We start from the raw sequence: 11414 nt of genomic DNA, 5'->3' as shown, positions 1-11414 counted from the left end.
AGAAAGCAGAATATAGTTCCACTAAAGGGCAAGCTGTACACACTTCCTTAGCCAGGCACAGGGATGACAGGGCTATTTCACTTGTTTCTGAAGGAGCAGAGTGGTGTGTCTCCAGAAGCACCTAGGAATGGTCTCCCCATTGGCCCAGCTCAGCTCATACCTAAAGCCAGAATCCAGAGTCCCAGCTAGTGGACCCCACCCCCAAGCCTCTGGGAGGACAGAGAGCAGAGCCACTGTCACAAGACAGTGCCCTTAGAATGGCTCCTGCTGGCTCCTTCTGATCAGAGTCCCTGCACAGTCCCTGAGGGCTGTCCCCAGGGAAGGCAGAGTTCCAACCCCCCTCCCCGCACAGCACTGGGGCAGGCCACTCCCGCCTGCCCAGTGGCTCTGTCAGGCTCCAGAGACTATTATTTTGGGAGATAGCTGAGCTGAGCACACTGCAAGTTGCAGCCAGGCAAGGCACACCCTCAGTCCCCAGCTGGCCTTTCAGAGCTGACCTCAGGCTGGTGACCCTACCAGGTCCTGTATAACAGCCCTCCTACACAGGGTCACTCTGTCCAACTACATCTATATTCAGACAGCCCAGAGGCTGTGGAGATAGGTGGCAGAGGACCTGGGGGTAGGAGAGGCAGACCAGTGTGAGGGACACAGCAGAGCCAAAGCCATGGTCCCCTCCACCACCCCAGGCTCTACCTTTAAAGCAAGACGGCCCGGAGCTGCACCGTGGGGCTCCCGTAAGCTCTTCTCCCTCACAGCAAGTTCTCTGCCCTGGCAACCAGGACAAGAGTGACAACAAAGCTGTGCCCAGCCAGGGAAGGGGCCTTGGCCAGGACTGCAAAGTGAGTCCAGCTTGGAGCAGGCCCAGGTCCTCCCAAGGTACACGTGTCCAAGGGAAGGTTAGCTACAGGAATCAGGACGGCTGGCCACCCTCCGTCCTGTGCTTCCCAGAGCTCTGTCCTGTCAGGTGGGCCCCGGGGTGGGCCTGCAGTCAGTCCTGCCACTCTACCAGCTCCTTCTGTTCCAGGCCCCTCAAGTTGGACAATGAAGCTGGCCATAGCAGCACTGTGGCTGGGTCTCGTGATGGTGGTCACTGAAGATGAGGACAACAGCCCATGTGTCTACCAGAAACTGCTGGAAGAAGATACAGTGATGTGCAAGTAAGGAGAGGCATGCCAGTGGTGGGAAGTTCTTTGGAGGAGGAGAGGGATGCTTCTAGAACCCAGGAGTATCACGGCCTAAATCAGCTTTTGTGAGACAGACAGAAAGTACTAATCTCTCTGGAGGCCACCTTGAAACAGGTTCTGTCCTGCCTCTCACAGGGCTGTAGATACAGCAGGCTCCTCTTCCAGGCTTGAGGAGCCTTGGGGGGCTGTCTTTATACTTCCTGCTGGGACCCCCACATTCTCTCCCTGCTACTCAGAACACTCCCTCCCTAAGCCCCTGCAACAAAGTGGCATTTCAATGAAAAGTGGCAGTTAGAAGAATGGCTGCAATTGGAACCTTCCTGTGTGAGAGATTTTTTTCAGTAATGGGCCCAAGTGTAGTTGGCTAGGGAGCCCTCTGGGGAGAATGGAGTGGAGTTGAATTCCTCCCTCCAGAGGACACAAGCTCTCCCCATGACAAGTTGCCACCAGAGGGGAGCCAGAAGCTCAGCCTTCTCCTCATGAATTGTTAGATAAGAAAGCCAGTCTGCGTTTACCAGGACTCCTGGGTCATCCTGGGCCTCCTCAGGCCACTTTGCTGCCACATCTTCTACAGTTTGTTGGCAAGGAAGGTCCATCTCAGAAATGGAAGACAGAGAGAAAGAACACTCACTTGAGTGTGTGTGTGCGTGTGTGTGTGTGTGTGTGTGTGGTACTGGGGTTTGAACTCAGGGCTTACACCTTGAGCCATTCCACCAGCCCTTTTTTGGTGATGGATTTTTTCCAGATAGGGTCTCTCAGACTGTTTGCCCCGGCTGGCTTCAAACCGTGATCTTCCTGATCTTTGCCTCCTGAGTAGCTAGGATTGCTGGTGTGAACCACCAGTGCCTGCCTGAGCAGGCACTCACTTTTTACTCTATCTTCTGCACATTTGAAATCACACAAAACGATTAGAACAATCAGTAAATATTTTCCCTAAAAAAGTTACGTAGTTGGATCCTAACAAAACAAAACAAAACAAAACAAAAAAACCCTAGTAACACAAATTTTGCTCATATTACATTTTCCCAAAATCTTGTGACTGGGCTTCTCGCCCTGACCAGGTATAAGTTCAAATGCCAGGATCAGCTGGGCCCAGGCAAGGCAGGACCAAGCCACATTCATGGCGGAGGGCCTCAGCCTCCTCCAGTGTTCCTCACACCTTGCACAGGTAGATGATAACATCTGTATGATCACTGGAGGTCACACTTGGGGGACCCTGCAGAGACCCCTATCTCAGAGTCCGATAACCCATGTACCATGGCACCTGTGTGCTGCCCTGAGGCACCTGCTGTGCTGCCCTGAGGCACCTGCTGTGCCAGGCTCTCTGCAAGAGCACAGACTCCTTGACTCACTTATTGTCATAGTGAACCTACAAAGGAGGGATTATCAACCCCACTGTGCAGTGCAGAAGGACCTGCCCGTGGTGCACATGGATCCAGCCTGTCTGGCTCTGCGTTCCTCTTTCTCTACCTGCTTCTGCTACTCACGCTCACCCTGGGCCCAGAGCTTTTCAAACTAGAGTCAACAGGGGCCATTCTCAGGACTTCAAAAGGCGCCAGCAGACCCGCCTCCACCACCCTTAGCTGGTGAACCATGGGCTTCCAACACTAGGGTTGAATGCTTGAGTCATCATTGCAAAAGGGAAGCTTTGTTGCTTGTAGAGTTTTTTGTTTGTAAGAAATGAAAACTGCTTTGAGGACAGAGCAGTATCTCCTGCACTGGGATGTTCCCCAGGAACCCTGCTCAGCTCAGCTTCTGATCCTGCCAAGGGACCCCCGTTCCTCTTGTGGGTATTTGGAGTCCAGCAAGAAATTCTGGAAGGTAGGATTCAGTACCTAAGGATGCCAAGCTGTAAAGGAGGAATTTTATGTTCAGCAGTGAGAAAACATTATAGCTCTTTGGAGTAAGGCCTTACCAACTTCTAAGAGACGAAAGAACCAGGTGGTTCAACCTGCACCCAATGGGTGAGCGCACTTGACTCCCTCTCCGGGCTACTGTGCATGCATAGCACTGGTGAGCCCTCCCTCAACAGAGATGCTCCCAAGGCTGAGCTGAAGAGTCCACCCTCCAGAGCCACTGTGGATCTTTGACTTTCACCCATTCTTCTGAGTTTTGCCCCAGCAGCTGTGCATAACAAGTTCAAGTTCTCTTCTTGATGGTTTTTCATGTTTGCTGATGGATGCCACACAACTTGTCTAAGCCTGGGTCACACCCTTTCCAGCCCCTCAGCCCCTCTTCAGGGTCTGGGTTCTCAGCCTTCATTTTCAGGAAGGGTTGGCTGGAGATGGGCCCCCTGTTATTTTGTTGTTGTTGTTAAGTGTGGCCTCCTACACTTTGACATTGAGTTCTGTGAGAATGGGGGTGCCCATGGAACTCCCCCCTACCTCTGTGAAGAAGGCTCACATCTTGTGGGCTTGCTTGTCTTCCTTGCTGTCTTAGTTCATTGGGTGGCTATAACAAATGCCTGAGACCTGGTAATTGATAAACAATGGAAATGCCTTACTCACAGTTCTGGAGGCTGGGAAGTCAAGATCAAGGTGCCAGCAGATGTGGCATCTGGTGGGCGCTTGATCTCTGCTCAAAGATGGCTCCTTCTTGCTGTGTCCTCACATGGCAGAAGGCAAGGGCAGATCCCTTTAACCTCTTTTTCTATTGTAAAGCTGACTTTGTTGCTTCCTAAAGGCCTCATCTGATAATATTATCACATTGGGGATTAAATTCCAACATATGAACTTGTTGGGGAGGCAAGGGGAGACACCATCATTTAGACAACAGCACTCACTTAGGAGCTGTTGAAATTCTGAGCCCTTTCCACAGGCACAGCTGGGGACCATGTCCTTCTGACCCAGTTCTTACAATGACAAAGAGACTGAAGTGAGCAACCAGCTCACTGAAGCCTGTTGTCCTGTGGTTCTCCATTCCTAGCTCATCAACAACAAGAACCTATGCTAGTGACTCAAATGTCTCTGGGCCTCAGTTTACTCATCTGGGTGACAATAATAATAATAGCTGCTTTGAAGTGTCATTGTGTTAAGAGGAACATAAGTATGGGATGCCCTGGATCTATGTGGATGGCCCCAAAGTTGCCGTTCCCTGTCCTCCCACCCCCACTCCACCTCCATTCTTTATGAAGAATTTCTATCAGGATATCCCCCTGATCTCAGGGTGGAAATCAGAATGTGCCCAGCCAGTGTCAGGTGAGCCAGGCACAGCAAGGGTGCATGAGTAGGTGTTCTCCTTACGGCTTTGGACTTGAAAACAAATTTGAAAGTGTGTATTCACTCAATTTAACTTTGGATTCAGATCACTCAGGCTTGTACAGATCTTCTGGTACAGGTCAACCTGATCATCTGGATTGGTGGTTACCGGCTCTGTGCCATTTACAAATCTAATAAATTTGCTTTCGGGGTCCTCATCCAAGCCTTTGATGTGACTGCTAAACAGGCAGAGACTGCTCATGTCCCTGTCAGCTCCTCCTACGTGGAGAAAGTTACTTTTTTAAAATGCTGGACTGGCAGTGCCTGACATATGTGATGAGGACAGGGACAGAGGCACAGACCCAGTGCCTGGTCCCCTGGCATGAACCCTGTCCTATCAGGTGCTCTCTGTGGCCCATTCACTAAAGAGCAATGATTTCATTTGTCTTTTAAACTTTTTGTTTATTTATTTGCGGTGCTGGAGATTGAGCCCAGGGTCTTGAGCTTTCTTGTTAAGCAAGAATACACTTGAACTTATGTAGGCCCCAAGTCCTTTCACTTTTGAGATAGCATCTCCCTAACTTTTCCCAGGCTGCCTTTGAACTCACAATCCTCTTTCTTCCACCTCCTGAGTAGCTGGGCTTACAGGTGTGCACCACCACACCCAGCCCAGTTGTTTAACTGTTTTAACATTTGCAGCAATTCTACTGGGAAACAAAAAAGGAGAAAACTGCTATGGGAGTGGGGAAGCTTCTCTCTCTTCCATTTTCTTCCTTCCTGCTCGTCAGCATCTCCCAAGTCCATGCTGTGTGCTAACTGTCTCTCTGCCCACAGAGGTCCTCTCCGTCTCACATCGCACTAGCTACAGTGACCAGGAGCTGTGGCAGAAACAAGCCAAACGATTTTTTGTTGTTGTTCATTTATTCACATGTGCATACATTGTTTGTATCACTTCTCCCCCCTGCCCCCTCCCCCACCCTTTCCCCCCTCTCAGTTTCAGGTAGGTTCCGTTCTGCCCTTATCACTGATTTTGTTGAAGAAAAGACATAAGCACAATAAGAAAGACAGAGCGTTTTTGCTAGTTGAGTTAAGGATAGCTACAAGAGAGATTCCTACTATTGCTCTCATGTACCCATGTGTTACCACCCATGTTGATTCAACTTTAACTGATCTTTACATTGGTTCCTGATCCCCTGCTCATGATAACCTCTGTCGCTTTAAGGTTTCTGTATTAGTTCCTCTGGAGTGGGGACATCAAACACTTTCATGTTTTGGGTTTTCTACCTGTTCCTATATCTCCCATATATGCTCTCCCCTCTTCTGTGATCCAAGTCCAACAGCATTGCTGCATTTGCCCTAGATCTAAAGTCTGCGTATGAGGTAGAATATAGGATTTTTGGTCTTCTGAGCCTGGCTGACCTCGCTCAGAATGATGCTCTCCAGTTCCATCCATTTACCTGCACATGATAAGAATTCATTCTTCTTCATGGATGAGTAAAATTCCCTTGTATACAACTACCACATTTTCTTAATCCATTCATCAGTAGTGGGGCATCTTGGCTGTTTCCATAACTTGGCTATTGTGAATAGTGCCGCAAAAAACATGGGTGTGCAAGTGCCTCTGGAGTAACCTGTGTCACATTCCTTTGGGCATATCCCCAGGAGTAGTATTGCTGGATCATATGGCAGGTCTATGTTTAGATTTTTAAGAAGCCTCCAAATTTTTTTCCAGAGTGGTTGTACCAGCTTGCATTCCAACCAGCGGTGGATTAGGGTTCCTTTTTCCCCACATCCTCGCCAACACCTGGTGGTGGTATTTTTGATGATGGTTATTCTAACAGGGGTGAGGTGGAATCTTAGTGTGGTTTTGATTTGCATTTCCTTTATGGCCAGAGATGGTGAGCATTTTTTCATGTGGTTTTTGGCCACTTGAATTTCTTCTTTTGAAAAAGTTCTGTTTAGTTCAGTTGACCATTTCTTAATTGTTCATTGATTTTAGGAGAGTTTAGTTTCTTAAGTTCCCTGTATATTCTGGTTATCAGTCCCTTGTCTGATGTGTAGCTGGCAAATATTTTCTCCCACTCTGTGGGTGGTCTTTTCAGTTTAGAGATCATTTTTTTTGTTGTGCAGAAGCTTTTTAATTTTATGAAGTCCCATTTATTCATCCTTTCTCTTAGTTGCTGGGCTGCTGGGGTTCTGTTGAGGAAGTCTTTCCTTATACCTATTTGTTCCAGAGTATTTCTTGCTCCTTCCTGTAGTAACTTCAGAGTTTCAGGTTTGATATTTAGGTCCTTGATCCATTTTGAGTTGATACTAGTACAAGGTGATAGACATGGATCTAGTTTCATTTTCTTGCAGATGGGTAACCACTTTTCCCAGCAACATTTGTTGAAGAGGCTGTCTTTTCTCCATCGTATATTTTTGGCACCTTTGTCAAAAATGAGGTGGGTGTAGTTGTGTGGGTTCATATCTGGGTCCTCTATTCTGTTCCACTGGTCTTCGTGTCTGTTTTTGTGCCAGTACCATGCTGTTTTTATTGCTATTGCTTTGTAACATATTTTGAAGTCAGGTATTGTGATACCTCTAGCATTGCTCTTTTTGCTGAGTATTGCCTTGGCTATTCGCAGTCTCTTGTGTTTCCAAATGAACTTTAGAGTAGATTTTCAATATCTGTGATGAAAGTCATTGGGATTTTGATGGGAATTACATTAAACATGTAGATTCCTTTCAGTAGTATAGCCATTTTTACTATGTTGATTCTACTGATCCATGAGCACGGGAGATCTTTCCATCTTCTGTAGTCTTCCTTGAGCTCTTTCTTCAGGGGTCTGTAGTTCTCCTTGTAGAGGTCATTCACATCCTTTGTTAAGTTTACTCCTAGGTATTTGATTTTTTTTGAGGCTATTGTAAATGGAATTGTTTCCATGTGTTCCTTCTCAGTTTGTTCATTGTTGGTGTATAGAAAAGCTAATGATTTTTGTAGGTTGATTTTGTATCCTGCCACCTTACTGTAGCTGTTTATGGTGTCTAAGAGTTTTTGGGTAGAGTTTTTTTGGGTCTTTAAGGTATAGGATCATATCGTCTGCAAATAAGGATATTTTGACAGTTTCTTTACCTATTTGTATTCCTTTTATTCCTCCTTCTTGCCTAATTGCTCTGGCTAGAAATTCCAGTACTATGTTGAATAGGAGTGGAGATAGTGGGCACCTTTGTCTCATTCCTGATTTTAGTGGAAATGGTTTCAATTTTTCTCCATTAAGTATGACGTTGGTCTGTCATATATAGCCTTTACAATGTTGATGTACATTCCTTCTATTCCTAGTTTTCTTAGGGCTTTTATCATGACATGGTGTTGGATCTTATCAAAGGCTTTTTCTGCATCTACTGAGATGATCAAGTGGTTTTTGTCTTTGCTTCTATTGATGTGCTGTATTACATTTATAGATTTGCGTATGTTGAACCACCCCTGCATCTCTGGGATGAAGCCGACTTGGTCATGGTGAATGATCTTTCTGATGTGTTGTTGGATTCGGTTTGCCATTATTTTATTGAGGATTTTTACATTGATGTTCATTAGGGAAATTGGCCTGTAGTTCTCCTTTTTGGAGGTGTCTTTGTCTGGTTTGGGGATGAGAGTAATATTGGCTTCATAAAATGAGTTAGGCAGTGTTCCTTCTCATTCTATTTAGTGGAACAATTTAAGGAGGAGTGGTATTAATTCTTTAAATGTCTGATAGAATTCAGCAGTGAATCTGTCAGGTCCTGGACTTTTCTTTTTTGGGAGGCTCTTGATGGCAGCCTCAATTTCTTTTTGTGTTTTAGATCTATTCAGGTGATTAATATCTTCTTGGTTCAGTTTTGGGTGGTTGTAAGTTTCTAGAAATCTGTCCATTTCTTTTAGATTTTCAAATTTATTTGAATATAGGTTCTCAAAGTAGTCTCTGATGATTTCCTGGATTTCTGTGGTGTTTGTCGTTATGTCTCCTTTTGAATTTCTGATTTTACTGATTTGGGTTTTTTCTCTCCTCATTTTAGTTAGGTTTGCCAGGGGTCTGTCAATCTTATTTATTTTTTCAAAGAACCAGCTTTTTGTTTCATTGATTCTTTGTATGTTTTTTTTGTTTGTTTCTATTTCATTGATTTCAGCCCTTATCTTAATTATTTCTTTCCTTCTGCTTCTTTTAGGGTTTGCTTGTTCTTGTTTTTCTAGGAGTTTCAGCTGTAGTGTTAGGTCATTGATTTGAGATCTTTCTGTCCTTTTGATATATGCACTCATGGCTATAAACTTTCCTCTTAGGACTGCCTTTGCTGTGTCCCATTGGTTCCAGTATGTCGTGTTTTCATTTTCATTAACTTCCAAGAACCTTTTAATTTCCTCTTTTATTTCATTAGTGACCCATTCATTGTTGAGCAATGTGTTGTTCAGCTTCCAATTATTTGCATGTTTTTTACTGATGTTTTTGTGGTTGATTTCTAGTTTTAATGCATTGTGGTCAGACAGAATGCATGGGATTATTTCTGTTTTCTTGTATTTGCTGAGGCTTGCTTTGTGCCCTAAGGTATGATCAATTTTGGAAAAGGTTCCATGGGCCGCTGAGAAGAATGTATATTGTTGGATGAAATATTCTGTAGCCATCAACTAGGTCCATTTGATCTATGGCGTGATTTGGTTCTAGGATTTCTTTATTGATTTTTTGTTTGGATGACCTATATATTGGTCATAGGGTGGTATTAAAGTCTCCCACTACCACTGTGTTGGGGTCTATATATGCTTTTAGGTCCTTCAGAATATGTTTGATGAAATTGGGTGCATTGACATTGGGTGCATATAGGTTGATAATTGTTATTTCCTTTGGGTGTATTTCCCCTTTTATTAGTATGGAATGTCCTTCTTTATCTCGTTTGATCAAAGTAGTTTGAAGTCTACTTTGTCCAAGATAAGTATTGCTACCACTGCCTGTTTTCGGGGGCCATTGGCTTGGTAAATCTTCTTCCAGCCTTTCATCCTAAGCCTATGTTTACTTCTGTCGGTGAGATGGGTCTCCTGTAAGCAACAAATTGTTGGATCTTCCTTTTTAATCCATTTCATCAAACAGTGCCTTTTGATGGGGGAATTTAGTCCATTAATATTCAGTGTTACTATTGATAGGTATGTGGTGATCCCTGTCATGTAGTTGTCTTTGTTGATTAAGGGCTTGATTGTGTGCAGCTGAATTACTGTTACTCTCTGATTCCTTGTCTTTTCTTCTCCTGTGGTTTGGTGCTGCCTGCCCTTTCATGGTTTTGTTTGCTTTCATTTTCTGTGTGCAGAGTTCCTTGCAGAATCTTTTGTAATGGTGGCTTTGTGGTCACATATTGTTTTAGTTTCTGCTTATCATGGAAGATTTTTATTGCTCCCTCTATTTTGAATGATAGTTTTGCTGGGTAGAGTATCCTAGGGTTGAAGTTATTTTCATTCAGTGCCCGGAAGACCTCACCCCATGCTCTTCTTGCTTTTAATGTTTCTGTTGAGAAGTCTGCTGTGATTTTGAGGGGTTTACCTTTGTATGTTATTTGTTTTTTCTCTCTTACTGCCTTCAATATTCTTTCTCTAGTCTCAGTACTTGTTGTTTTAATGATGATATGTCATGGGGTAGTTCTATTTTGGTCAGGTCTGCTTGATGTTCTGAGGCTTCCTGCACCTGAATGGGCATAGCATTCTCTAGATTTGGGAAATTTTCTGTTATTATTTTGTTGAATATATTACGCATTCCCTTCGCTTGCACCTCTTCTCCTTCTTCGATGCCCATGATTCTCAAGTTTGGTCTTTTGATGGAGTTGGTGAGTTCTTGCATTTTCTTTTCACAGGTCTTGAGTTGTTTAACTAATAGTTCTTCAGTTTTTCCTTTAATTACCATTTCATCTTCAAGTTCTGAGATTGTGTCTTCTGTTTGTTCTATTCTGCTGGATTGGCCTTCCATTTTGTTTTGTATTTCTGTTTCATTCTTTTTTCTGAGGTTTTCCATATCTTGGGTTACTTCCTCTTTAATATTGTCAATTTTTTACCTTAATTTGCCAAACGATTCTTAAAATGCTGCTATGAAGATAAGGGAAACATCCCCTAAGGCATGTTCAGAGGCTCCCCAATCCATGCCACCCAGAAAGAACTGGCACAAATATGTGAAAAGTTAAGAAAAACAAACAAGGTTGGCAAGTAGGACGCACTGGCACCTAAGACAGCCCTGCTTCCACCTGTCGGACCAGGGTTCCTGAGTCCACCAAAGCATCCTGCCTCAGTGACCGTGGTTGGACCTTGGGATGGCTGGAAGGGGGGTGGGGAGGCAGAATGCCAAGGGCAGTGTGAGGCTCCCCACAAGGAAGCTGGCCTTGGCCTCCTCCCAGCACCAGCCTCCAGGAGCCCTCCCTCCTCATCTGTTCCCCAAATTACATTCTCACTGGGTGCTTTGCAGATGTCACCCCAACAGGACTGGGTGGACAGTGGTAGGTGGCCACTGTCCAGCTGGGGAGCAACTTGGTCACATGGGGCCATTAGGGAAGGTTTAAGATCCACAAAATCCACTCCCTGCCTCCCCTCCAGGCCTCTTTTCCCTTCTCCATCACTGAATTGAGTTAACTAAATGAACCCTACAGAAGCCATGGGTCTTGGTGCTATAAAAAGGACCAGAGGGCAGAGAGGAAGGCCAGTTTTGTTTGTTTGTTTTTAAGTTGGCACAAAGATTTATTTTTTCTTTTTGGTGGTAGTGCTGGGGTTTGAACTCAGGGCCTACACCTTGAGCCACTCCACCAGCCCATTTTTTGTGATGTGTTTTTTTAAGATAGGGTCTCATGGAACTACTTCCCCAGGCTGGCTTTGAACCTTGATCCTCTTGATCTCTGCCTCCTGAGTAGCTAGGATTACAGGCATGTTCCACATCTATCTGAAAGTCTGACTAGCGTTTCTGAGTTTCAAAAATAGGTGACCCCTTCAGGCCAAGCTGGTGACATTGGTCACCTGTGTCCTGAGCTGCAATCACTGTCTCTTTTTTCTGTCATA

At 44.9% G+C, this 11414-nt stretch overlaps 1 protein-coding gene across 3 annotated transcripts in view; it reads left to right on the top strand.

The window, feature by feature from the left end:
• The first annotated feature begins 393 nt into the window (after positions 1 to 393).
• Pebp4 (phosphatidylethanolamine binding protein 4) overlaps positions 394 to 11414 on the top strand; it is a 198938-nt gene continuing 187917 nt past the window's right edge. Inside the window, exons 1-2 of one of the 3 annotated variants that reach the window (XM_074055174.1) lie at positions 394 to 454; positions 1025 to 1157. In XM_074055174.1, coding sequence (XP_073911275.1) covers positions 1042 to 1157 — 116 coding nt within the window. In that variant the 5' untranslated portion in view covers positions 394 to 454; positions 1025 to 1041. Of the gene's footprint in view, positions 455 to 538; positions 840 to 1024; positions 1158 to 11414 lie in introns of those variants that run through there. The other 2 variants (XM_074055173.1, XM_074055175.1) reach the window with 2 other exon arrangements.

Source organism: Castor canadensis, chromosome 14, assembly GCF_047511655.1.
Source record: "Castor canadensis chromosome 14, mCasCan1.hap1v2, whole genome shotgun sequence".
In the NCBI taxonomy this organism is placed as follows: domain Eukaryota; kingdom Metazoa; phylum Chordata; class Mammalia; order Rodentia; family Castoridae; genus Castor; species Castor canadensis.
The sequence above is the reverse complement of the archived record's forward strand: the minus strand, read 5'-3'. Positions and strand labels throughout refer to the sequence as shown.